We start from the raw sequence: 24,974 nt of genomic DNA on the forward strand, positions 1-24,974 counted from the left end.
GCCGACACAGGATGGTTTTACTGCAAACAGGAGTGCAAAAGGTCGGTGAACGCAGGCAGGTGACCAGGCAGCCCTGGCCACCACCGGAGGGACCGCCCTCAGCCCCCAACAGGGACGGACCACTGCCGGCGGGAAGGGCTGGCTCTGGTGGATTTCTGAGTCATTCCAGTAGAAAACAGGCCTTTCCCTTGGCTTCCCTGTGGGCTCTGAGGCCACGCAGAGGCCAGGCCAGTGTCTCTAGGTTACCCCCCAAGTGCTCCCGTTCGGTTGTGAAGGCATGAAAACCTGTCATCGTGGAGTCAGTCCTCCTGAGGGCCAGGGGCCCGGCCCCCGGAAGTTCCCGGGCCCACTGGCCGCTGCCCTGCTGCTGACCCCGCTTGCCCCTCGCTGGGGCCCCACTGCCGGGAGGACACTGTCGCCCTCACCGAGAGGCCCGGGACCGCCTGGGGCTGTGGCAGTGACCCGGCCCGCCGGCAGCCCTAGGACAGCAGCTGTAGCACTTGCCGGACGCGCTGGATCGTCCCCAGCGGGAGGGTGTCGGCGCCCCTGGCCTCATCTGACTTCTGCATCAGGGCCTCGGCCTTCTGCACCGTCAGCTCTCGGGCCCGGCCCCTCAGCCCCTCCAGGTAGGCCAGCAGGGTGGAGAAGAGCTCGTCGGGAACCTGGTGGGGGAAGAGGACCAGAGCGTCAGGGGCCGGGCGGGGTGAGGTGACGAGTGTGGACACGGAGCGGGCCCGGGCGTCAGGCGGCTCACCGCCTCCTCCTCCAGGCAGCAGAGCTCGGCGTCATCTCGGCCCCGGGCACACCGACGGTGCGGGGCCCCGTGTGCCGCACCCCTGTTCCCACCCCGTGCCGCTGCTGTGGGACTACGGGGCTGGGGGAGGCGGGGAGGGCAGGCCAGTCTCCCGGTCTTTTTCGAGGGCTCGGGGCCCTGCAGCCATTGGATGTCACCCCCTCCCGAAAGGCCAGCCAGTCGACAGTTAACAGGCGTGTTTGTGAGGAGAGAAATCTTCTGAGACACACACACACACACACACACACACACACACACACACACACACACACACACCCCGGGGGTCTGAGGGTGGAGCCCCCGCCGATAAAACCGAGTTCTGGCTCCCCGACCCCAGGCTCGGCTGGTCCCGTCCCGAGGGGAGAGTGAAGGGGTGGCCGGGTCCGCTCAGAAAGCAGGTAGTGACTCACAGGCCTCAACTCCAAAGCTTCAGCAGTGGAGGCAGAGGCAGAGACAGGCACGTGGGGCAAGGGGACAGAGCCAGGCCCAGGCAGGAACCCCTCCACCCATGGTCAGCTGGCTCTCGACAAGGGCGCCCAGACCATTCGATGGGGAAGGGGGCCCCCACATCACTCCCCCCGCATGCAGACCCTCTCCCACCCCTTGTTGTCCCCCCCCACCTCCCTGCACAGGCTTCCCCGGTGTTGGCGGCCAAGCCTGTGTCCTGCAGCAAGACTAGAAGATTCTACCGTGAAATTGAGGACACAGGAGAGAAAACCCAGATCCTGAGCCCAGCCCATCAGCTCAGGATCTGGGTTTCAGCTCAGGACACGGGCCCCTGGGGTGCGCGCAGCCCTGGCCAGGTTTCCAGGCCCTTCCCGACCCCACAGGGCATCACGTCAGAACAAAGTGTCTGATCTCAAAGTCAGAGGCCAAGCAAACAAACCAAAAGCGACCTGAACAAGTTAAATGTCGTGCGGAGAGAAGGGGACTTCGACGTGGTGTTGCCGACACCCTCGAGAAGTAAGGAAACACGATCCACTGAGAACACGAGAGAAGAACACCGCAGAGAACGGCTGCGTCTTCAGCGACACGGGTCACAGTCTGTCTTTGGTCACAGGGCCATCCTGCTCTGACCGGCCCCTCCCCAACGCCCGTGACACCGAGCTCCTCGGCACTCGCTCAAAGGCCACCTGCATCGTCTGCTCTGGACAGAGGTCGACGCACACCCTTTGTCCGTTTTAGAGCTGGGCTGCCCTTCTGTTGACCTAGAAAAGCTCCCACAGTCCGTGAGATCGGGCTCTGCGCCCACCTCCTCCCTCCTGTGGGTGGGTGGGTGGCCATCTCCCCGCCCGCCAGTCTGAGTCTGCGGTCACTGTGCTGGGGCAGTCGGCGCCTGTGCCCGACCTGAGGCCACACGGGCGCCCCCACATTCGCTTCTGGGAGCTGTAGTTTCAGCCCCGACACCCGGGGCCTCGACCCGCTTTGAGGGCTGCTGACAGAGGTCAGGTGGGGTCACCTTCCTTCCTTGACACGTGCAAATCCAGCTGGCACAACTCGGCTTGCGGAGGAGGCCATCCTCTCCCCATCCAATGGTGGTGGCTCCCTCCGCCTCTGTGGACCCTGAGCGTACTCGTTCCCTTCCGGGCTTTCTACTCCCCTCCCTCGTCACTCCACCCCCACGGGGGTCGGATGTGGCTTCTGTCTCATCCGTGAAACTGAATCTCACATCCTGCTCCCAACAGGAAGTGCTCATGCACACCCACGCACACACGCAGACACGCGGCGGCCATGAGGTCAGGCCCGTGCGCCTCAGGGGCTCGAAGTGAGGCTGGGGTGGGGGCGGGGGTTCTTCAAGTAGGCGCCCCAGGAAGACAGGACACGCGTGGGACCACAGAACAGGTTCGTCTCACGTCACGGCCTCTGCTGTTCCCGCGGGCAGCACCGGGGCGCCACTGCTGTCACGGTCCAGCCCAGGAGGGTCCGGCACTCTGCTCCGGGGCCACACACAGCCGGCGGGGCACGTGGGCAGGACGGCAGGACGCCCACAAAGGGAAGCGGGGCTCGGTGTGGGGCCAGGAGGCAGCACCGTCTAGCGGCTGGGGGCCGGAGCAACCAGGACCCCCAGCTTTGGCCCCAGGTTCCCTCCTGTTCCTGCCACCAGCCTGCTGAGTCACGCAGGCCCTGGAGCGTCTGCGGAACCAAGGGCCAGGCACGCCGTTCCCAGGGGCCCTTCCCCCTTCCCCGCCTCCGCGACTCCCCTCCTAACCCCCCACCCCCAGGCGCCTCGGCCACAGTCATCCGCTGCGGTCCAGGGCTTTCTTCTATCCCACTGCCTGTGCTGGACCCCAAGTGAACCCTGACCCTGACCTCAGGGGGCTCACCAGAGACCAATGAATCCATCGGTCCATCCGCCCGCCCGTTACTGCGCCCCTCCACAAAGGTCCCGGACACCACCCCTCCCCCAGCTGGGTTCAGGTGCACGTGCCCCGGTTCCCAGGGGAGCCCAGGCAGCTCCGGGGCGTTAGGCTCAGAGATGTGGGGGTCCGTGAAAGCCGACGAGCCTTGTCCTTCCAGGTTAACGTCCCAGCGGGGCAGATGGCTAAGTAAATGACAGGACACCGGGAAGGTGCCAAGTCCATCCGCTGGGGGACAGTCTACTCACAGAAACCTAATTGACACACAGAGTTAACCCCAAAGAGATCAAAGGCCTGAAGGTAAGAACAGAAACTACAAAACCCTCACAAGGAAACACTGGGGTAATTCTGCTGACCTTGGGTGAGACCGTGATTTCTTAGTAATGACACCAGACGCACAAGTGACAGAAGAAAAAAGACAAAAATCAGGCTTCGTCAAAATTATGACACGTCCCCAGCCCACCTCCCGGTGTGCAGTGACCAGGTGGTCTCCAGGGGCCTCAGGAAGCAAGGCCTCGGTTCCCGAGGCGCCTAGGCCCCTCCTCAGGGCACAGCGAGTCCACACAGGCTGGGAGTGGCTGTCAGGCCACCATCACCTGCCAGCACCTTGAGGCCCCGGGGGGGAAGGGGGCGGGCAGGATGGTCAGGACACAGGTCTCTGTCCACAGCTGCCCGCTGGCTCCGTGTGTGTGACACCTGCTCCAGAGAGTTCCAGGGACGGTGTGTCCGCGGGGCCCGGGCTTCTGGGCACAGAAGTCTGGTGATGTGCTGGGGGGAGGGGGTGTGGGCCCTGAGCTATGGCGAGTGGGGAGCGGCCACGGATCGGCGCAGGACAGGGGGGTCAAGGGAAGGAAGGGTGGGGTGTCACGCCCCAGTGCGGGCTCTGCGGTGGGTCACAAGGCCGGCCCGTGACTCCTGCAGCGGTACAGGCTGGCCCAGCCCTGGCGCCTGTTCGGAAAGCTGTCCCCCCACCCTGATTTCAGAGTCTGGCTCTCAGGCGTGTCCTTCCCCGGTCACGGGCACACAGGCACCCTGGACCTCCCTGCAGCAGGGCCGTCACGCTTGTGACGAAAGCTATACTTGTCAGAGCCAATGGCGGTAGCAGGGGGTTACGCAGCCTGGGAGAAGACCCTCGCAGACGTGGATGTGGCTCTGGTGGGGCGGGGGAGGGGGCAGGCGGCCAGGCTCTCCCCAAGGGCGGAAAGCCAGCCGACCAAGGCAGACGAGGGTGGACCAAGGAGCACCACGTGGCAAGCACCAGGGCGACCACTGGCCAGGACGAGAGCTGCCTACGGTGTGGTGACCATCGGGGCGTTTCTAGAATCCCGAAGCAGGTCCACAGACACGGCCGATTACCGCACGCTCAAACCCAGGTGCCCCCTGAATCACGTGACCGAGGGAGGTCGGCATGGACCATCCTGCACCAGGTGCGTTGGGAGGGCACCCCCGTGCCCCACCTGTGTCTGATAACCGGCTTCTCCCAGCACATCGAGATCGTGAAGGTCAGATAAGACCAAGAAAGTTCCAGACTAAAGGAAATGACAGGGCCAGGCAAACGAGACTGCAGCTGGACCCCTGCCCACGTGAGGCTGGGCTCATCTGCAGGGAGAGGGGACCACAGAGTTTTGGGGGTGGCACGGCATCTCCTACACCCCACCAGGACCGAGCGGTGGGGAGGGCCGGGACTGCCACGCACCTGGGGAGACGACGCTCCCGGACATCAGCAGCTTCCCTGGGGAAGGTCCAGCTGGAAGCAGGCAGGCCCTTGGCCCGAAGCCCCAGGTGGGGCAGAGGGGCCTCTGAAGCAGGAGGCAGGAGCTGTGTTTCTCTATCCCCAGCAAGTCCCTTCCTCTGGACTAGGGGCTCCTGATGGGGAATGGCGGGGGGGGGGAGTCCTACCGCAGGTGCCACGGCCTTTCTCAGTCACTGCCTCGGCCAGGACTGGATGCTGGAGGGGAGGCCCTGCCAGCGGGTCCTTCCGCCCTGGTCGCTGGGAGACCTGACCTCCACCTGAGTTCGCACACATTCACTCCCCACCTGGCCAGGTGCACACAGCTCTCCTCCTCCCCACCGGGGACGCACACTTCACCTCCCCCGCTCACTCACCACGCACACGGCAGTCGCTGTCCTACATCCGCGCGTGCTTCCCCTCCCCCAGCGTGCACACACGATTGCTGTCGGACACGTGCGCACGCCTGCCCCCCCCACCCTACACCCCCCCCCCAGTGCGCACACCCCTGTCCTAACACCCTCCCAGCGTGCACACCCCCGCCCTACACACCTCCCCTAGCGTGCACACCCCTAACACCCTCCCAGCGTGCACACACCTGCCCTACACCCCCCCCAGTGTGCACACCCCTGCCCCTGACCTAACGCCCTCCCAGGGTGCACACCCCTGCCTGACACCCTCCCGTGCACACACCTGCCCTATACACCCCCCCGTGTGCACACTCCTGCTCCCCGCCACATGCACAACCCTGCCCCTGCCCTAACGCCCTCCCAGGGTGTACACCCCTGCCCTACACGCCCCCCCAGTGTGCACACTCCTGCTCCCCGCCCCATGCACACCCCTGCCCTACACCCCCCCGTGCACACACCTGCCCCCCCCCAACACACACCCCTGCTCCCTGGTGCACACCCCTGCCCTAATGCCCTCCCAGCGTGCACACACCTGCTCTAACCACCCCCACCGGGTGTGCACACCCCTGCCCCTCGGTGCACACCCCTGCCCTCACCTCCCCCCAGCATGCACACCCCTGCCCCAAAGCCCTCCCAGCGGGCACACACCTGCCCTAACCATCCCCACCCCCCCCCCCCCCCGTGTGCATAACCCTGTCCAAACCACCTGCAGCGTGTACACCCCTGCTTCCCCCCCGCCCCACCGGTGCACATACCTGGTCGTTGTCATACATGTGCAGTAGCAGCCAGGTCTGCCTCGTCTTCTGGAACTTCCAGTTCTCGTGCTTCTGGGCCCAGCTGGGAAGCAAGGACAGGACACGTCAGGCGCCGGCGGGAACTGACAGAAGGGTCTGTGCACCAGGTGTGTGGAGGCCCCTCCCCAGCTGGAGGGCGGCAGACGAGGAGCAGCGGAGGGGGCTCGGGGGCCTGGTGCTGGGAGGACGCCTCACCCCCGAGCGCCTGCCTCCACATCCGCGCCAGACGGCACGGGCACCCGGAGGCTCCTGAAGTCAGCCGCTCCCGCGTCAGCCTTCACCGTGTGCCCGCCAGAGCCGGGACGGCCTTCCACCCGAGAGCTGTGTGTGGAGGGTGAGGGAGAGCAGCGCGGGGGGGAGCCAGGAACCCCGGCCCCGAGGGTCGTGCTGGTGAGGGCCACCTGAGGCCGCGTGACCCCCCACCCCAGCCCCCACCCAACCCGCGGCCACGAGGCCAGCCTGCCGACAAGCAGGAGGAAGAGAAGGGCGGCGTGTCTGGGACTCGGGGGCACCGAGGGGTGTGGGCAGGAGGGCGGGGGGTGAGCCCCCAGGGTGTGTGATGTGCCCTAGCGGCAGCCTCGACTGGAGGGACAGTAGCTCGCGGGGCCGAGGTGGAGTCACCCTTACTCGACGTCACACACACGGTCACGTGACAGCAGAGCCGCCTGAGCCCCACCCCACGTCTGCCGGGGACCACGGGCACTTTGTGTGGCAGCCACAGAACAGGACCTGAGCCAGACCGGGTCCCTGCTCCCATCCCATCCCGCTGGGGACCCGTGGATTCACATCTGGGATCTGGCCCTGGAGACCGACCGGCGCCCCTACAAAGCGGTGTGCCTTCAGGGCACCACGACCCGGACTCCCGCACCCGCAGGTGTGGCCCTCGGCCTGTGCCCGGAACGCGTGTGCGGCAGAAATCGGGCCGTGGTCATTAGACGAGGCCCGGAGGAAGAGCCCACGAGCCGCCAGGCCGGGCGCTGTCCCTGGCTGATCCCTGCGGGTTAACCCGAGGGGCCCCTGCCCCGTGCTGGTTATCAAGTGACTGCGCTGGCTCACACCGTCCGTCCGTCGCCCACTCTGCTGGGGGGAGGGGCGTCTTCAAAAAATGGGTTTGCCAGATGGCGCGACGTTAAGCAGAAGGAGCTGCAGAGCCATAAAAACAGAACACGGAGGCTGATGCAGTCTGGTTCCAGCAAGCAACCCCCTGGAGCCCACGGTCCACGAAGCCCTGGCCAGGCCTCCCGTGAGCAGCCTTCCCAGCAAGTCCTGTGGCCACAGCTCCTGTGACTCCTCCCCCAAAGGTGTAGGCCCTGGGCTCATCCGGCCCTGAGGAGTGGCTGTCTTGGGGTCTGCTCCTCCTGGGTCTTGGGTTTCGACTTACTAGCAAGCCCTCTGCTGTGCTTACTCATTCTTTACAATAAGCCTTCTCTGTTCAAATTACCATTTGGTTCCACTGACCACCTGCACGTTGGCCAATTCCCCTGCCCCGGAAGATGGCACACGACCTCCCCCAGGGTCTGTGGGGTCCATCCTGGGCTGACGGAGGGTGTGGAGGTGCCGAGCTCCACTGCCTGGGACCTGGGGCTCCACGGACCTGGCTGCCATGGCCACGGCATCGACAACACGGACGGGCTGTGTGCCTGACCCGAGCCAGGGCTCTGGTCTAGCTTAGGCTCAACGCCCCCCTTGTGGTCACCTGAACCCCCAGACAGTGTTACATTGGCTTCAGATCTGCTGTGTGGGCCCAAAGGAAGCAAGGGGCACTGGCTGGGAGCCCCAAGCCCCTAGGCCACGACAGGCAGAGAGGAGGCCCCCAGACCAGGACGACGAGGACACAGGAGCGAAGTTGGGGATGACGGACATGAACAAGCCAGCCCGCCTCTCCAGGCTCCTGCTCCGTCTCAGAGACGCCTCCCTGAGAGGCAGGACCCGTGGGGATAGAGAATCTGAGAGACCAGGGTCCACAGGGAGGGAGCGGGGACCCCGCGCCGGGTGGGCTCCCTGGTGGTAAGGGCTGAGCCCCACCCTCTCGAGGGGGTACGGAGTCGTCAGTGGCTCCCAGAGAACGTGGCTCCGTGAGGTCATGGGTGAAGGACACTTCAACACCCAGACGGGCAGAAGCACGTGCAGCTGCTGTACAGGCCCCCAGCCCACGGCCACCCAGAGACACGTGTGTCCCACGGGCCCTGCCTGAGCCCCAACATCGGGCAGGTTCTGGAGCCCCTGAGCTGGTGCATGTGTCTCTATCTCCACCAACCTGTCCCCAAGGCCGCGGTCTTCAGGGAAACCCTAAGAACCCGGCCCCAGGCCTCACACGTGCCAACCCCCACGTTCCAGCCGGCAGTGCCATCGTGGCCTAGAGCAGCCCGTGCTCTCGCGGCAATCAGACAACTCGTGGATTTCGTACGGCCAGGTCTCCACGGCAGAAATCTCTCAGCTCACGGGAAGCTGGAATCGGCTGGCCGGCCCAGGCCCCGGGCGTAAACGAGGGATGGGGCCCAACAGCCTCTCGTCCCGGGAAGGCAGGCCCTGAGTCGCTGAGGCCGTGCGCCCCGCTGACCCCCGCTTACGCAGCACCTGATCGAGTCCCGGCCTGCTCTGGGGATGGGGCTGGGGGCCGGGCGCCCAGCGGGACAGGACACCCCGTGAGGGAGGAGCTGCCGTGTCCGGCTCAGTCGGCGGGAGGGGCCCTGGTGGAAGAGGGAAGAAACAGCCGGAGTCCGTCTCCCTGCCCCCAGCCCGGCGAGGGGTTGGTGTGGGGTCTCCGGGGTCTCTCTGCCCCCAGCCCGGCGAGGGGTTGGTGTGGGGTCTCCGGGGTCTCCCTGCCCCCAGCCCGGCGAGGGGTTGGTGTGGGGTCTCCGGGGGGAGCATGCTGGCTGCCTCGGCCCTGGGTCTGACATCCCACAGGGGCCAGGCTGCCCTGGGGGCTCCCGCGGGCCCAGAGACCACCGCCACCATTCCAAGCACATGCATGGGGCGCAGCTCCCGCCACACAAGACCTACAGCTGTCAGGCACGGGGATGCCGAGCGGCCACAGGAGCCCACGCGGGCTGGAGGCAAGGCCGAGAGCGAGGCCCAGACGGCCTACCACAACATGGATGGCATCCCTGGGCCGGCCTCTAGGTAATGGGGCAGTCTGGACAGGACAGGCCCCCGGTGGGTGAACGCCAGGGAGCTGGGCAGTCCATGCCGTGGCGGGAGGCGTGGGCTCGGGAGTGAAGACCGGGTCCGCAGCCTGGCCTCTTGCCGTCCACACGGGGTCTACGTGAAGAGCGGCCGCAGCCCTCTAGCCTGTCCTCACCCCCGCCCACCCCAGGCGGGCTCTGCGCCCGTGGCACAGCCTGAGGTCCACTCTGCGGATGGCCTGTCCCCCTGCTCCTCTGTCCAGCCCCGGCCCCGCGGCCTCCTGTGTCCAGCCGTGACCGTGCGCGCTCACAGAAACACGCGTGGGCTCTGAGGCTGACAGCCGAGACCACAGAGGACGACTCTCTCGCTCGAGGACCCACACTGACAAGCAGCAGGCTGGCTCTAGCCCAGGCCCTGCCATCCCCAAGGCTGGTGCCCCACGCCGTGCTGACAGCCCAACCGAGCCGGGGACCCCACACCCACACGCCAGCGGAGGGAGCAGCAGGCATCTGTCCTCAAGTCCCAGCGGGCCCCCACCCACCTGCTCCTGCCCTCTCTGGCCACCAACCGGGGACGGCCTTCAGCTCTGACCTTAGAGAACAGGGCTGCATGGACAGTGCTGAGCCCCTGCACGAGGCAGCCCTCGGCATTCTCGAGCTGCTGCTGTGTGTGGTCCCTGCAGGGCTCACTCCTCTAGACCCATGACATGCAGCAGGGCCAATCCAGCCTCTGCCAGGGCTACGGGGGCTGGCGATGCCCCTACACCCCTGCTGAGTTTAGGGAGGGAGGCCGGGAGGGCTGAGCCAGAGACCTGGTCCCAGCACATGCAGATTCCCCAGCCGCACCCCAGACCCCAGACCCAGCTCTCTCTTCACTGGGACGTGTGGGAGCGTGTGCCCAGGTGACACCAACACTGGGGGCTGGACTCCTTAAGGGGTCCTGGTTCCAGCCCCGTCCACTGTGCCCAGCAGCCAAGAGTGCAGAGGCCCCAGGGTCCCACGTCACTCAGAATTACACATCCCTAAGGCTGGGGACGGGGACCAGCGGACAGGGTCCTTCTCACCCAGGCCAGGCTGCGGGACCCTCAGTTCTCTGCCCTGAGGAGGCCAGCCAGCTGGTGTGCTGGATTCCTGTCCCCAACGCAGCCATGCTCGGGGCCAGCAGGTGGAGTCACGGAGCTGGGACCGGGGGCACTCGCCTTCCTGGCTGAGCCCTTCCAGGGACCCCTCCGGGGAGGAGCCAAGAGGGCGCCGGCAGCCCCCTGGGTTATCGGCATCTTTGGTTTAACACGTACAGGATGCAAACGAGTAACACGGCGAGACAGGGCCCCACACCCACCCGCGTGGCTGTCATCGGTGAGGGCGGGCACGGACAGACGGAAGTCGGGGCCCTTGCCGGTGGGGCTGTTAACGTGGCACAGCCGCCGTGGGCAGGTCTGCAGCTGCTGCAACAACGGGGTCCCTGGCGATCCCGCTCGAGGCTGTGCCCGAGGCCGAGGAAGACACGTCCCCACAAGATCCCGAACGCGGACACGCACCACAGCATCAGCCACAACGGCCCCGCGCCCGAAACAACCCGAACGCCCACGAGCGGGTGAGCGGATAAACGAGACGTGGGGATGCGTGCGGTGCGTGGTATCTGGCCGTAAAGAGAAAGGGACGCCTGACACGTGCTGCAACGTGGGCGGGCCTCAAACGTTTCGCCGAGCGAAGGAAGCGCTTCGCAAAAGGCCACGCTGTGCGTGACTCCCCCGTGCACAATCGTCCGGAATCGACGCGCCCACAGGGACACGGGGTGGACGAGGGCTTGGGTGGAGGCGGGTGGGGCGGTCTGAGGGGAATGGGGAGTGAGTGCCGGGAGCAGGGGCTGCTGTAGGAGTCAAAGGAGTTCGGCGGCGGCCGGGGCGGCTGCGCATACACCGCTCCCCACGTCAACGCACAGATGAGTGCCTCCGAGCTGGGTCTCCCCAGGGAAGCCCGTCTTGGTGCTGGCCGCTGATGCCACTGGACGGACCCCACTTCCGGAGGAGGAAAACCATTGTGGGCGGCGGGGGCGGGGGGGAGGCTGCTGGAACCCGTGACTTTACTTCCCCGCAGGTTCCTCTGCCAACAGAAGCCAGCGATTTCACTGGGGCCTGGCTTTTCCGGGAGCTCCTAGAGAGGCTTGCACAGAGCTGTTGGCAAATGCCAGGCTCTGCCCGCCGTGGGAACAGGATAAACCAGGGTCTGCCAGGCACCCCGAGGGCTCGAGTGGGCACTGGGGGGGGTGGTTCTGTGGTGACGCCCACCAGGGCAGGTCCCAGGCTGCGGGGACACCACTGGCCCCAGAAGCCAGATTTGGAGCAGCTCACCCGAGCCCCCGTCCCTTCTGGTACACCAGAGACCCTCCGGACCCGGCCAGGCCCTGCGTGAGAGGGTCGCCTTACCCACGGAGGTAGTCCAGGGCCAGCTGGGCCCCGGAGGGCTTGGCCGGCACGCTCGGGGCTGCATCCTTCCGAAGCTGCTTCCTCTCCTCTTTCCTCCGCTCCTTTTTCAGCTTCCTCTCCAGGACCCTCTTCTCCTCCGGGGTCAGCTCGGGCAGCTTGAGGGCCGTGTCCTGTCCGGCGCCCCAGGCGGCTCCTCCCTGAAAGGCAAGGGAAAACCAGCCTGGAAGGGTGCCCCTCAGCTCCCTGGACCCCCTCCCTCACCCCCAGTACCTGGGGAAGGGGCTGCTCAAAGCCTTGCCCTCCCAGGGACCCAGGAGACCCAGCGCCTGGTGACAAGTCCTGCGGGGAAGGGCCGGGTGTGACTATCTCACCCAGCACGTGTCAAAGCTCACTGACCTCGGACCTCTCTCCTGACCCTGCACCTGCGCTCACGCACGGGGGACAAGGATTTCTGGGCGGAGAGGAGAGCCCCATCCCCCCACAGCCCTGCAGGAGACCTGCCCCTCCTCCTTTCCCTCTCCCCAGCCCCCCAGCCCTGCTGCTGCCCCCACTGTCTGCTGCCCTCAGGCTGTCCGCAGACCAGGTGCACTGAGGCAGGGCTGAGAGCATACTGCTCAAGGTTGGGGGGTGGGGTACCCACAGAGGCCTTTCCACTTAGGAACCCCTCCCGAGGAAGGCCCGGGTGCCTCCCCCAGCAGCTAAGCAGTTGGTGGACGCAGGCTGCCGGCCTCTCGCTCTCCCCTGATAGGGCCGCGGCCTCCTGACACCCCTGTTTTCCCAGATACCTTGCGCCCAGCAGTACAGCCCCAACCCGCTCCCCGTATCAAACCAAACCAGCCTTTCAACGGGGCGGGGGATCATGACCCCAGGACCTGCACACATGTCCCCTTTCCTGGAAAACCTGGCACACGAGCATTGGTCACTCCGCCTCTGGCCTGGGACCAGGCCACTGCCCCAAGGCCTCCGGAAGGGCAAAGGCTACCCCAGGCACATCCAGCGTTTGCAGACCTCCCCCTCCCCTCCCCTCCCCTCCCCTCCCCTCCCCTCCCCTCTCGCCTCCCCAGAGGCCAGCTTACAAAGTGCCAGTGCCTTGACAACCTTTGTGTTCCCACTCAACGCCAGATCTTTCCGGAATCTTCTAAAACAAAAGAGACGCTCTCTCTCCAGCTCCCCCCTCTGCCTCCTTTAAAACCAGCAGTGGGGCCTCCAGGCTGCCCCAGGGAGGCTCTAGCAGCCCTGACACCATGTACACGCATGTGCACACACACGCACGGCTCCTCTCACATAGGGCTCGCAGGCTGCCAGCACAGGGGGTGCTTCCAGAGGGGGTCTCTGGACAGACACAGCCCTGGGGCGGCACATGCCCCCTGCCTGCAAGCCTAGTTGCCCGAGGCCATCGGGATTTCTGAGGGTTTCCTGAGGTCCAGGGGAGCAGTGGTGACACCATGATGGGAGGCAGGAGGGCAGGCCCGGTGCCCTCCTGGGGTCTCCACCTTGACTGAAGACGTGGCCTCGGGGCCGGCCTAGGAAAGAGGCCAAAACTGCAATAAACCCAGTGTTTCTCGAGACCACTTCTGTGCGGCCTGTGCTCCAAGCAGGATGGGCGGGAGCAAGACGCCCTTCCTGCCCGTTTCATGCCGGGTCCCAGGGGGCCTGCTGGTGGCCTCTGAGGAGAAGCGGGGTGCAGACCGGCCCACCTGGGCCCTGCTCTTCCAGGGGGTGGGGCAGAGGTCACGACACCCCAGGAGCGCTCAGGGAAAGCCAAGCCGCTTGCAGGGTCTGGACGCTCGTCCCGAAGGCGAAGGAGGCAGAGCTGGGACCAGAGCCGGGAGTCACAGCACGTGAGCAGGGGCTGGGGGCGGGGAGAGGGCAGGCCCCTCCCCCCCACAGAACCAGACCTTTATGCCCCCCAGAAGGTGGCTCATCGTGGCAGCAGCTCTACGGCAAACGGTTTTTTTTTTAAATTTTTTTTTTTTAACGTTTATTTATTTTTGAGACAGAGAGAGACAGAGGATGAATGGGGGAGGGTCAGAGAGAGGGAGACACAGAATCCGAAACAGGCTCCAGGCTCTGAGCTGTCAGCACAGAGCCCGACGCGGGGCTCGAACTCACAGACCATGAGATCATGACCTGAGCCGAAGTCGGCTGCCTAACCGACTGAGCCACCCAGGCGCCCCGGCAAACGGTTTTTAAGAAGCATCGAGAGAAGCGTCAGGCGACAGTCTGCGGTCCGGTTATCCGTTCACGTAGAAAGTGCTATCGGGTGGCGGCAGGGTGCTGCTGTGGCAAAGGGCCCAGGGCCGTGAGGTCAGGGCACCTCAGACGACTAAACCCCGACTGGAGTTTGTGCGTGGCGTCTACGGACGCACCCTAAGCGCCACACGGTGCTGCCCCTGAAGGGCTGGCCGGCAGGGGAGGGACAGTCTCTGCTCGATCCTCGGTTTACGGATGTGGGCAGAGCCCTGCCCGAGCCACATCTGTGTGGCCCCCGGGGCCGAGGATCTTTAGCCACAGTGGTCTCTCCGTAAACTGTCCACAACAGTCTAACCAGTGCTCTCCGCAGCTGGGTGCTCCCCAGGGTCACGGTGGGATCCGTCCCCCTGGAGTCCGGGCCCCCTGACGTCAACTGCTTCGTGGCCCGGAGCTTGGGGGACAGAAGGGACTCCAGAGTCGGGTCCAGAAAACAGCAGCAGGCTCACAGGCCTCCCCACCAGGAAGGCCCCACTTCCTTCTGGTTCTGAACCTAGGACACAGGTGGGCAGGAAGCCCATGCCTCTGGCTGTGGCACCTTCAGAAATTTCGCTCTAGTTCAAAAGTACACCTTAATCAGACTTACTACTAGGTATCACAAGGTAGCACAATTTCCCTTATCTAACAACGAAGAACAAAAAAGACCGTTTCCTACAACGTTTTAGAGAAATGCTTTATTCTGAAACAAGACGCGGGTACAGTCATCAGAGGCATCGCAGACCCCCACGTGGCCTCTGTCCACGTTCCGTGGCACCGTCTGCAGACAGACCTAGAACCCTTTCAACGATCGGAAACCCACAGCGACAGCAGCAGATTCAAGTGACAGTGAAGGATACGGAACGTGCAGGTACGAACTGTCAGATCCTTCAAAGCCTAATTTCTCCAATCCCTCTCACCACCCCAAAACCCCCGGCTAAAGTAACACGCGAGCGACGGCTACCCCCTCGCGCCCGCGAGAATGAAACCATTTCCCCTTTCGTTTTGCTTGCAGCGTCCTGGTTAAAATGAGAACGATTTCAGAAAAGGTGTGTGCAGACAATTCTGGAAGCTGCTTCTGGAACACAGCCGAGTCTCCAGGTGTGTGTGGTGGTGGGCACGACGCCCTCCGGGAGTCTCGGGCTGGCGCTGAGTGGAGGCAGACGCGGGCTCTGGCCTCGAGGAGCTCACGGCCGGATGTAAGTGAGCTCCTGGAGGACAGGGAGAGCGGCTGTCAGAGCGGCTGTTCAGGGCGGCAGGGCTCCTGGCGGGGCACAGCTCCTGGGTGCAGGGTCCTGCACAACGTAGCGGGGCCTGCACACCCCTCTCGGAAGGCTTTTAGATGCAGGAAATGGAACACACGGGGCATGCGGGGCACAAACGGAACCCTTCATCAAAAGACCGTCGACACCACACGAACCCATCCGCGCGGGTCTGTCGTGCAACCGGGCAGGAGAGCCGAGTACAGGTGACGCCGGGAGCGGTCTCCACCCGTCACGTGCCAGGAAAGTGCCCGTGCCCTCCACACACCCTGCCAATGCCACCGTGGCCTGCCAACATTCACAGCGGAAATGCCAAAAGTCAGGAGAGACCGTGCAAATAGTGTTTCCTTAATCCAGGTTCAAACTCCCTGGGTCTGTAAGTCGGGGTGAAAAACACAACTGCAACCTGAGCCCACCTGCCCAGGCCTGCAGGTCCCCCACGACCCCGGAGACAGCCAGGCTCCTTCCCCACCCGGCTCTCGCCACCTAAACCCACCTGGCCTTGGAGGACGGACGTGATGAAAACCGCCGGACCCTCCTCCCAGAAACACACACCCAGGGACACACGTTAAGGAACAGACTCCAGGATCCCAGTGGCGGTGACCTCCTTGGTTGCCAGAAATGAGGAACTGGAGGGGTCAAGTCTTATCCACAGACGGTCACAGGTGGGAGGTGGGCAGGGACAGTGGCCCTTGGAGGACAGGCCAGTGCTCCGCAGAGGCTCTCCCATACGGGCATTCTTCAGAGCCATGGCCTGGGCTGTCGGTGGGACCTGCCGCCCAGTCCCGGCTTCCAGGGCCGTGGCACCACCCCCCTTGCTAGCACAGGCCCTGCGCACCAGACTCCCCAGAGCCAGGACGCCAGCAGAGGTGGAGAGCACTGGGCGGCCAGCCTGTGTTTCAGCACTAGGAGACTCGGTTTTTACTCTTGCTGTTGCTGCTTTCTTTTTAATATTTACTTCTGAGAGAAAGAGAAGAGAGAGAGAAAGAGGGAGAGACACAGAGAGACACGGGCGCAGCCCGAACAGGGGAAGGGCAGAGAGAGAGGGAGACACAGAACCCCCCCGATGCGGGGCTCAAACCCACGAACCGTGAGATCGTGACCTGGGCCGAAGTCGGACGCCCAACTGACTGAACCACCTGGGCGCCCCCACTTGCTTCTTTGAACCCCAGGACACAAACAGGAGTTTGCAGTGTGGGCGGAATGTGAAATTTGTGAGTGGCCGATACAGGTGCAGCGTCAGGGGGCTGCAGGAAGGCTGGAGAGGACCAGCCCCACAAAACCTCTCTTTGGTCCCTCACAGCTTCAGCCCGGGACAGAGTCAGGATGCCACATCTCTCGCAGGGCTGTGCGGGGACCAACCTCCTTTGCGGACAGGGTGGTCTCGAGCCAGCGAGGAGTCCCCCCTTGCACCCCCCCGCCACACTGGCAAAGCCAGGGTGAGTCACACGGCCCAGCCTCCTGCCTGCAATGTGACACTGTGGGTGTCCCACAGGGCTCTGTGGGTTCAGCTGGTGCCTTTGCCTGGGGACACAGGGAACCTCCAGCCCCGAGACGAGGACCAGATTTTTCTGGAGACAAAGTCCCTTGACCCTGCGAGGACTTTTTTTTTAGGGCACATTTACCCTTTCACAGCTGGCCTGTCCGTTCACCCCAAATCAGCATGTCCAGCTGTGTCCTGGGAGGGCCCGCTCTTGAGTGGAGGTAGACACGGGGACAGACAGAAAGAGCATACAGGCTAGACTTTTGGGGGAGGGATGGGGGTGGAGAAATCTCCCAGGGTCCTTTCCCGGAGGGACGTGTGCAGGTGGTGCCCGTGGGGCTGAGTGACTGATGGGGACAGCTACCTGGCAGACATCGGTGACCCCTTCCCCTGGCAGGTGTGGGGGGAGGTTCGGGGTACAACTCGGTCAGGCTCAGCGCCGGCTCTATGGGCACCATCTGGGACCATCATCCAGGGCAGAGCGCAGGCGCCTCAGGGGACACAGGTGAAGAGCAGCCCTGCTCTCAAGGAGCTCCAGGGGCACAGGGAACTAGGTGTGAACAGGATGAGCTGTGGCCGCGGCCCTGCCCCGAGCCCGTGGACACTGGCAGAAGACAGGAGAGGTGCGAGGAGGCCGAGCTGACAAGGGCTGTGGGAGAAGGGGACGGGGACTAGGAGGACGCCAGCTCCAGGGGCAGACGGGGGAGGCCAGGGGAGGAGCCGACTTGGTTTTGGCACAATTCACAGGACACGCGCTCAGATGTCAAACGTGGGTGTCCGCACAGGCTGGGAGAGGCTCGGGGACAGACAGTGTCCAGGGCCCTGAGGTCTTAGATCTGAGATGACAGGGCACATGCAAGAGGACGCATGGGGACAGGAAGACCGTTGAGTCCACCGAGAACAGAGCTAGGAAGCAGCCCCGCACTCTAGTTTCCAATTCTGGAGACACCCTGCTGAGCCGAGGGGGTTCACCTGGTCTGGCACACAAGCTCTGAAGGCCTTTGAGGGCAGGCGGGGTCCCCAGAGAGGCTGTGAGGGCCCCTCCTTTGGAGGCATCCGTCAGCCAGACCCAGGACGCGGTACTGGGCGAGGCACACCCCCAGCACCTCACAGCCACACACCAAGGCGTAGCCTCCGCCGCTAGAAAAGGAAACAGTTACCTGCTCGCCAGAGGTAGGGACCTACGGGGGTCTCCTAACTCCAAGGTGGGTCTTCCTAGACTGCAGACCCCAAGGGCACCACGTCCCTGCTGCCAGCCCTCACTGCCTTGGGGTGACTTTGCCTACATCGGGGGGTGGGGGGAAGGCACAGGCCCTGGCGGGCTCCCCCTGTGCGAGCTCTTTCACTTCCGAGAAGGACTGCCCACCGGCGGGGTTTAACGATCTAGACTCAGTAAACTTTTCCTCCATTACCAGCAGGCCAGCAAAGGCATGGAATCCAGCTGCATTGTGCGGTCAACAGCCCGACCGTGGAATGTCACAGTTATGGCTTCCAGGCACAGATGCCAGATCTAAGGCAAAGGTCACGTGCACAGTCACGCCTGTGTTCACGGCAGGCCGCTGAGCCCGCCCCCCCCAGCCACGCCCACCCCCTTCCTAGTAAACTCTGAATCTGCCTTCCTCTCGTTTCCGGAAACGTGTGACTGGCCAGAAATTGAAGGGTGCACTTTCACTTTAATCTGGAAATGCCATTCCGGCAGGTTGATGGCCAGAACGGGCAGAGCCAGGAGGAAAACGAAGTACAGGAATCGTAAATGGGTCTAAAAATAGCGTTTAACGCACAAAAAACATGCTTCTGGACAACTTCCAAGAAGTCCTGACCCGGCAGTGCTGAACTCGCCACGTTAACAGAAATCAGATTCCTAATAACGAAAGGCCAGTAGAAAACCGTAGAGACAGCTCCGTGCCACCCGAGTTCACGGGCCAGGGCGCTGGGAGCAGGCCCAGAACACAGGCTCTCCTGTGCGAAGCCCGCAGAGAGGCCGCCGGTTCCGCACAAGATTTTCCAATAGGTTTTCCTGCCTTTTCAGCTGCGGTCTGTGGGCTGCATTCTTCCTCAGGGGCTTTTGTGCCGAGGAAGCGGAAACGCCCTTGCCTTTGGGTAGAGAACACGACTATAGCCTCAGCTCCGGGGATCCCCTGCCTTCCGGGCCCTGTAGGCTGTGCAAGATCTGCAAACGGTCTGAGCTATGGGGAGAAACTGACACCACCACCTCACTGGCTCCAAAATGAACCAGCAACATCAAAACAAACGCTGCACGGGATGAATACAGCATATGATTAAATCAACTCCATCCATTGTTAAATATAATTTCCAAGATAATTCCACAGCTAGCATACGGAAACCATGGGTTAGCTTCTTCTCGCCTTGCCAGAATTCCCGAGCGTGCACCGTGAAAATTCACATTGCCAAATAATGTGTCAAAGCCAGAGACCTTCACAAGCAAAATGGTGATACCCCTGCAGGCCCTCCCCACTCCCCCAACAATGACGATGTGCCACGTGTGGGTGGGACTTGCTAAGATAATGTCGCCTTGGGCTATCTGTTCCCAGCAAAGGACAACACCCGTCCCAGGAGTGGAGAGAGCAAGGACGGACCAGTCCCCAGGTGCACAACGGGGACAAGGTTTAGTCCACTCCCCGGTTTTGCAGAGAAACAGGCTGGAGAGGCAGGGAACTCGCGTGTGGTCACATGGCCCGGGGATGAGACTAGAATCCGGGGTTCTGAACCAGCAATCGGAGGGGCTGCGAGCACCAGAGACCTTCCCCAAGGAAGAGCTGTTAAGGGCGCACAGCTGGAGGCCCCCTCAAGCCCTCCTCCCTAGTGTAGGACACAGCTCGGGGCCCCTCCCCTCTGGCACAGGGCACAGTTCGGAGCCCCCCGCCCCCCCCACCGACCTCCCCCTGGTGCGGGACACAGCTCGGAAGCCCCCATAACCTCCCCTCCCGGTGCAGGACACAGCTCAGAGTCTCCACGACCTCCCCCTGGTGCAGCACATAGCTGGGGCCCAACCCCCACGACCTCCCCCCACCCCCGCCCCCACCCCCCCGGTGCAGGACCCAACTCGGGCCCCATCCTCACCGTGCAGGACGTCGAGGCTGGGAAGCAGGGCGCTCCGGCCCCCTCCCCCCCCCACCCCCGACGAGGTAACCTCGGCGGCGGCGTGGGCCCACCCGCGCCCGACCCGAGGGGGAAGGGCGCCCCACCCGCAGGGTGAGCCGTCTTACCGGGGCCGGGACCTTCCCGGCCCCGGGCTTCCGCAGCACCCCCAACCGGGACACGCCCGGCCCTCCGCGCGGGCGCGCTCGTGCAGGGCGGGTCCCCCCACCCCCTCCCCGGGCCCCGATCGCGGGCTCGGCACACTGACCTCCGCGTCTCGGGCCGCCAGCGGGCCCCGGGCAGCCCGGCCGCAGCGCCCGCTCACTGCGCATGTCACGCCGGCCCGGCTCGGCTGGAACCGGATCCAGCCGGCCGGGCGGTGACGCAGGCGCGGGGGCGCTCGGGGGTGTGGGCGGGGCCCCGGGGCCTGCACGTGGGCGCGGACCCCAGCCCCAGCCCCAGCCCCAGCCGGGTCTGCGAAGCAGGCGGGAGACGCGAGGCGAGGCCCACGCAGGCTCCCGGTGGAAGGAGGTTGTCGCGAGCGGGAATGGAGGCTCGGGACGACTTGTCGGTGCCCGCCGCACCACCAGGTGGCAGCCACAGGGCCCTCGGAGGAAAACCACAGCTGCAGCGCCCCCAAGTGCTCCCCGTTTCTCTGCCCATCACATGGACCCACGCCCCCTGGCAGACTCTGGTTACCCCCCCTCCCAGGAGCTGGCCTCATTCCCACCCTTGGGCTCTGTGTACCGGGGCTGCTGTCTCCTCCCCAGGGCCTTTGCACACGCTCTTCTCTTAGCCCGGAGCCTCTCAACTAGCTCCCCCATCATCCTCAGAGTCAGGGAAACCTCTGCCTCACCTACTGAGCACCCTCCCAACAGCACGGCCCCCCCCAGCACCGTGAGCTCCAAGAGGGTCGGGCTGTGTCTGCTCACACCCCACGGACACTGCCCAGCAACACACCAGTGTTCGACTGAGGCCTGCTGAACAAATGAGTCACAAAGTCTTGCCCTCACCACGTGAACACCCTACGTCTCTTCTCCAGCTTGCACTCCCTCCAGTGAGACTGCAGGTGAATCTTCGGGTACAAGAGGAAACCACACGCGGCAGCTGGGAGCCCGGTCCACCCCAGGGCCTGTAGGAGGCTCTGCGGCAGGGCTGCTGGGGGAGGGGAGGGCTTCTGGCCCCCCCCCCCCCCCCCCCCCCCCCCCGTCTGGCAAAGGTCGGGGGCCAGGCGTCCCAGGACGCTCTGTACTCTGGCTGCGGACCCTTCACTGGCCCGCTGCGTGCTGGCTGGCGGGTGTCGCCGTGCCAGCTTCCCAGCCCGGTAGGGACCCCCAGGGCTCGGGAGCCAAGCTGGAATCTTTCTGTGCTTTCCCTGTCTGTCACCGTGACCGCGGGCTGCTCCACAGGGGCAACGGGGGCAGGCACCGGGGCATGGCAGGAGCCTGGGCCACAGCTGGACGGATGCAGGGGAGGGGAGGGCAGGGAGGAGCCCCGCCCGCCGGAGACCTCAGCCTCTGTGCCAGATGTCTTCCACCTGTGCTGTCTTGCTTCATCCCTGGGATGCAGGCATCAGCACCCCCGCTTTACAGGTAAGGAAACCCGGAAATGGTTTTTAAAAAGTTTCCAAGACTGCCGTTGGGGGACTTCTGAGTCCCAGAGGACCCACGTGCTGATTTTCTAGTGCATTCCGGCGTCACTACACAGCCTTCAGGCCCTCCGATTGATGGCTTTCTTCACACCAGTCTGCTTCCGGTGACTCCAGAGCAGCCCTGGCAGACCTGAGTGGGAAGGGGCGGGAGCCGGTCTGGCAGCAGGGAGGGCGGTGCCGCTGGGCGCACCACACGCAGGGCCGCGTGGCTGAGAGGGTGCCTTCGTGCCCTCCACTCGTCTCTCCCTCCCGGCCACCCTGTCCCCACGCTTCACAGGCGAGGAACCTGGGGCTCGGTGAGGGGGGCTGCCTACCCGCGACAGTGTCCCTTCTGGGCCCTGTGTGAGGCGCTCTGGCCCCCCGGGGGCACATGCGCGGGCCTCACGCTGGGCCCGTGGAAGCTCTACCCCAAGCAGGTGCTGCGAGGCCCGGCCTCCCGGCGGCTGTCTGGCCCCGGGCCTCGTCAGCAGCAGCAGGCACAGGGCCGCTGTCCTCGCGCCTGGTTCTGCACGGGACCTGGTGCAGCCAGAGAACCCTTGCGGACGGCCCAGCTGGTGGAAGGAGTGGCACCTGGCACCAGCTCTCCCGTCCCAAGGGACCCCAGAACTCCACCCCCACCCCCACCCCCGAAACTTGGCTCCTGGTTGGGAGGAGGGGTCGTCGGGCAACGTCTTCACACCGAAGGCTCCTCTGACTCTGATCGCGGGCTATGCTGTGGGCACAAAACAGACGAAAATGCCTGCAGCCACGGACCGAGTGTTGGCGTTTCCCCCAAATTCGTATGTTCAAACCTAATCCCTGGCGTGATGGTAGTTGGGGGTGGGACCCTGGGGAGGTGCCCGGGTCATGAGGGCAGAGCCTCGGGAATGGGACCGGTGCCTTCACAAGAGAGACCCAGAGAGCTCCCTCGCCCCTTCCACCGCGTGAGGACATGACCCGGACGTGGCCCTCCCGGAACCCGGACACCGGACACCAGCAGGCACGGCCCACAGAGCTCCCGCGCCGGCACCTCTGTCCCACTTGGCCTCCAGGGACAGGCCCGGCGTGGACAGAAACTGTGTGTGGAGGAGGGGGGGGGCGGGTAAGGCCCCAGGTAAAGAGGGTCTGCTGTCGGCCACGATTGATCGGGTGGCAGCCGAGCCAAGTACAGCCCAGGGCCTTCGGGGTGGCCTGGCGCCCCCCCACCCCCCCTGGCACGGCAGCGCCTTGCAAAGCGGAGCCCTGGGTCTCCTGCCCAGGGGAGTGGGGCTTCACTGGAATTCTGTTAACCACTGAGTCACCCAACTCCAGGAGGCTGGTCCCTCCCACGACACGGGAGAGGAGGGATCACTTCCCAGCACGACCACAAAGCCAGCACCGCCCTGACACCAAAACCAGGCAAAAACAGTACAGGACCAGCAAACTACAGACCCAGATCCCTCACAAATATATGTACAAAGACCCTAATCAGCAACAGATAAGAAGAATTGTACCTCACAACCGAGTGGGGCTTGTTCAATGAGGGATGCGAGGCCGATTCAACATTCAAGACCCAATCCGTAGAAGCCACCCTATCGACAGGCAAAAGACAAAGTATCACACAAGCGTATCGACCGACACAGAAAAAGCGTCTGACAAAATTCAAATGGCAGCAGTGATCTAAATCCTCAAGAAACTACTCGTGGCGGGAAGTCTTGTCCGCTTGATAAATAACGTCCGCGTCCCTCCCCTCCCCACGAGACCAGGGAAAGGGCACAGAGATCCTCTGGCCGCTGCTAGTGAGTTCTAGCCAGCACGATGAAGCGAGAAAAGGGAATCAAAGGCATGCAGGTTGGAAAAGAAGAAACACAACGGTCTGTGTTTGTAGACGGCACGGTGACCAACACACGAAGCCCAAGGAGCCTACAAGACAACTCCAAGCACTCATGAATTCGGCAGGATTGCAGGACGAGAGCAACGTGCGTGTGTCAACTGTGTTTCCGTGACTTGGCAGTCAACACACAGAAACTCAAACTCAAAATCCAGTGCCAACTACAACCGCTTCCAAAAAACCCACGAGGTCGTAAACCCAATGACACGCATACAGCATCTATGCGCTGAACACGGGAAAGGAAATCAGACGAAAAGAAATCAGAGAACGTCTAAATCAATGGAGACCTACTGTGTTCACGGACCGAACACAGCACAGTGAAGAGGTCTGTTCTCCACGAGACGAGACGCTGGTTCAATGCAAAACCCCAGCGAGACTTTCCGTGCAGGTGTACGAGATGACCCTAAAATTGCCACGGAAAAGAAAAGGGATATTTAGAAAAAGAATATTTAGAGCAATTTTGGAAAAGGAAGATAAAGTAGAAGAGTCCCTCTATTCGATTTCCACAATTATCACAGAGCTGCCACCATGAAGACCGTGTGTCCCCGACGGAGGGACAGGCGCACGAGTGAACGGAAGAGAACAGAGAACCCCAAACCACCTCATTAGCACTTTGAGTTTTGGCAAAGGTGTAGAGGTACTTCACTGGAGGAAAGAGTCTCTTCCACAAACAGTCCTGGACGGTCATAGGCAAAAAACAAACCTCGAACCACAGAAGAGGAACAGGGGGCAGGCACTCGGCGTCCTATCTCACACGCGCCTGTCAGAAGGGTCCACGACGCGGTGGCCGCCAGCGTGGACACGGAGCAGCGGGAATCTCCTGCCCCGCCCGTGGCAACGCGACGCGGTGCAGCCACTTTGCAGGCCGGTTTGGCCGTTTCTGACAAAATGCGCCTACTCTCACCCTGCGATCCAGTCATCCTGCTCCTTGCTACTTACCGAAAGGAACTGAGAAGTTACGTGCGCACCAAAACCTGCACCCAGACGTTTACGGCAGCTTTATTCACAACTGCCCACGTTTGGAAACAACCATGTTCTTCAGCGGGCGAGTGCGTAAACAGACCGTGGACCGTCCAGGCAAAGGAGTGTCGTTCGGCACTGAAAACTGAGCCGTCGAGCCATGAAGAGGCAGGGACTAGCCTTCAGTGCGTGTTACTGAGTGAAGGAAGGCAGTCTGAAAAGGTTTCGTGCTGAATGACTCCAACTCTAGGATGTTCTGGAAAAGGCAAAACTGTGGAGACGGTAGAAGACCGGTGGGTGCTGGGGGTTTTGTGGGCGGAGGACAGGGATGAGCGGGCAGGCCACGGAGGAATTTTCCAGCAGGGAGACTACTCTGTAGGACGCTGGAACGGTAGACAGCTGTCCTCGACGAAAAAAGACAAACAACCCAATTACAAAATGGGGAAGAACTCGGGGACGTGCCACCAAAGGGCTATGGGTGGCAAAGCACGGGACGCGGTGCGTGCCGTCACCAGGCATCAGGGCAGACGAGGCATCAGAGCAGGAGGTGGCCGCTCCACTCCCACCGGCGAGGAGGGCAGCTCAAACCAGCAGCGACAGCGCCCCGCGTGGACCTCACACACGGCTGGTAGGAACGCAGAACTGCTACACCCGCCCTGGAAAACGGTTTGGTTGGTTCTTTTTTTTTTTTTTCATGTTTATTTTTGACACACAGAGCACGAGCAGGGGAGGGACAGAGAGAGGGAGACACAGAATCCCAAGGAGGCTCCAGCTCCAAGCCGTCAGCACAAAGCCCGACGTGGGGCTCGA

General features: G+C 63.5%; 1 protein-coding gene and 1 long non-coding RNA gene across 2 annotated transcripts in view; both read right to left on the minus strand.

The window, feature by feature from the left end:
* The window catches only part of CE3H7orf50 (chromosome E3 C7orf50 homolog), a 123,233-nt gene continuing 98,259 nt past the window's right edge, over positions 1 to 24,974 (minus strand). Inside the window, exons 4-6 of the mRNA XM_043559524.1 lie at positions 11,635 to 11,831; positions 6,045 to 6,126; positions 1 to 662 (exon numbers count right to left, since the gene is read on the minus strand). Coding sequence (XP_043415459.1) covers positions 480 to 662; positions 6,045 to 6,126; positions 11,635 to 11,831 — 462 coding nt within the window. The 3' untranslated portion in view covers positions 1 to 479. The remainder of the gene's footprint in view (positions 663 to 6,044; positions 6,127 to 11,634; positions 11,832 to 24,974) is intronic.
* LOC122471205 lies at positions 14,540 to 16,137 on the minus strand. The gene is made up of 2 exons (XR_006294146.1): positions 15,619 to 16,137; positions 14,540 to 15,496 (listed from the first exon to the last, which is right to left on the minus strand). It is a non-coding gene; the product is annotated as an uncharacterized LOC122471205 (long non-coding RNA).

Source organism: Prionailurus bengalensis, chromosome E3, assembly GCF_016509475.1.
Source record: "Prionailurus bengalensis isolate Pbe53 chromosome E3, Fcat_Pben_1.1_paternal_pri, whole genome shotgun sequence".
In the NCBI taxonomy this organism is placed as follows: Eukaryota; Metazoa; Chordata; class Mammalia; order Carnivora; family Felidae; genus Prionailurus; species Prionailurus bengalensis.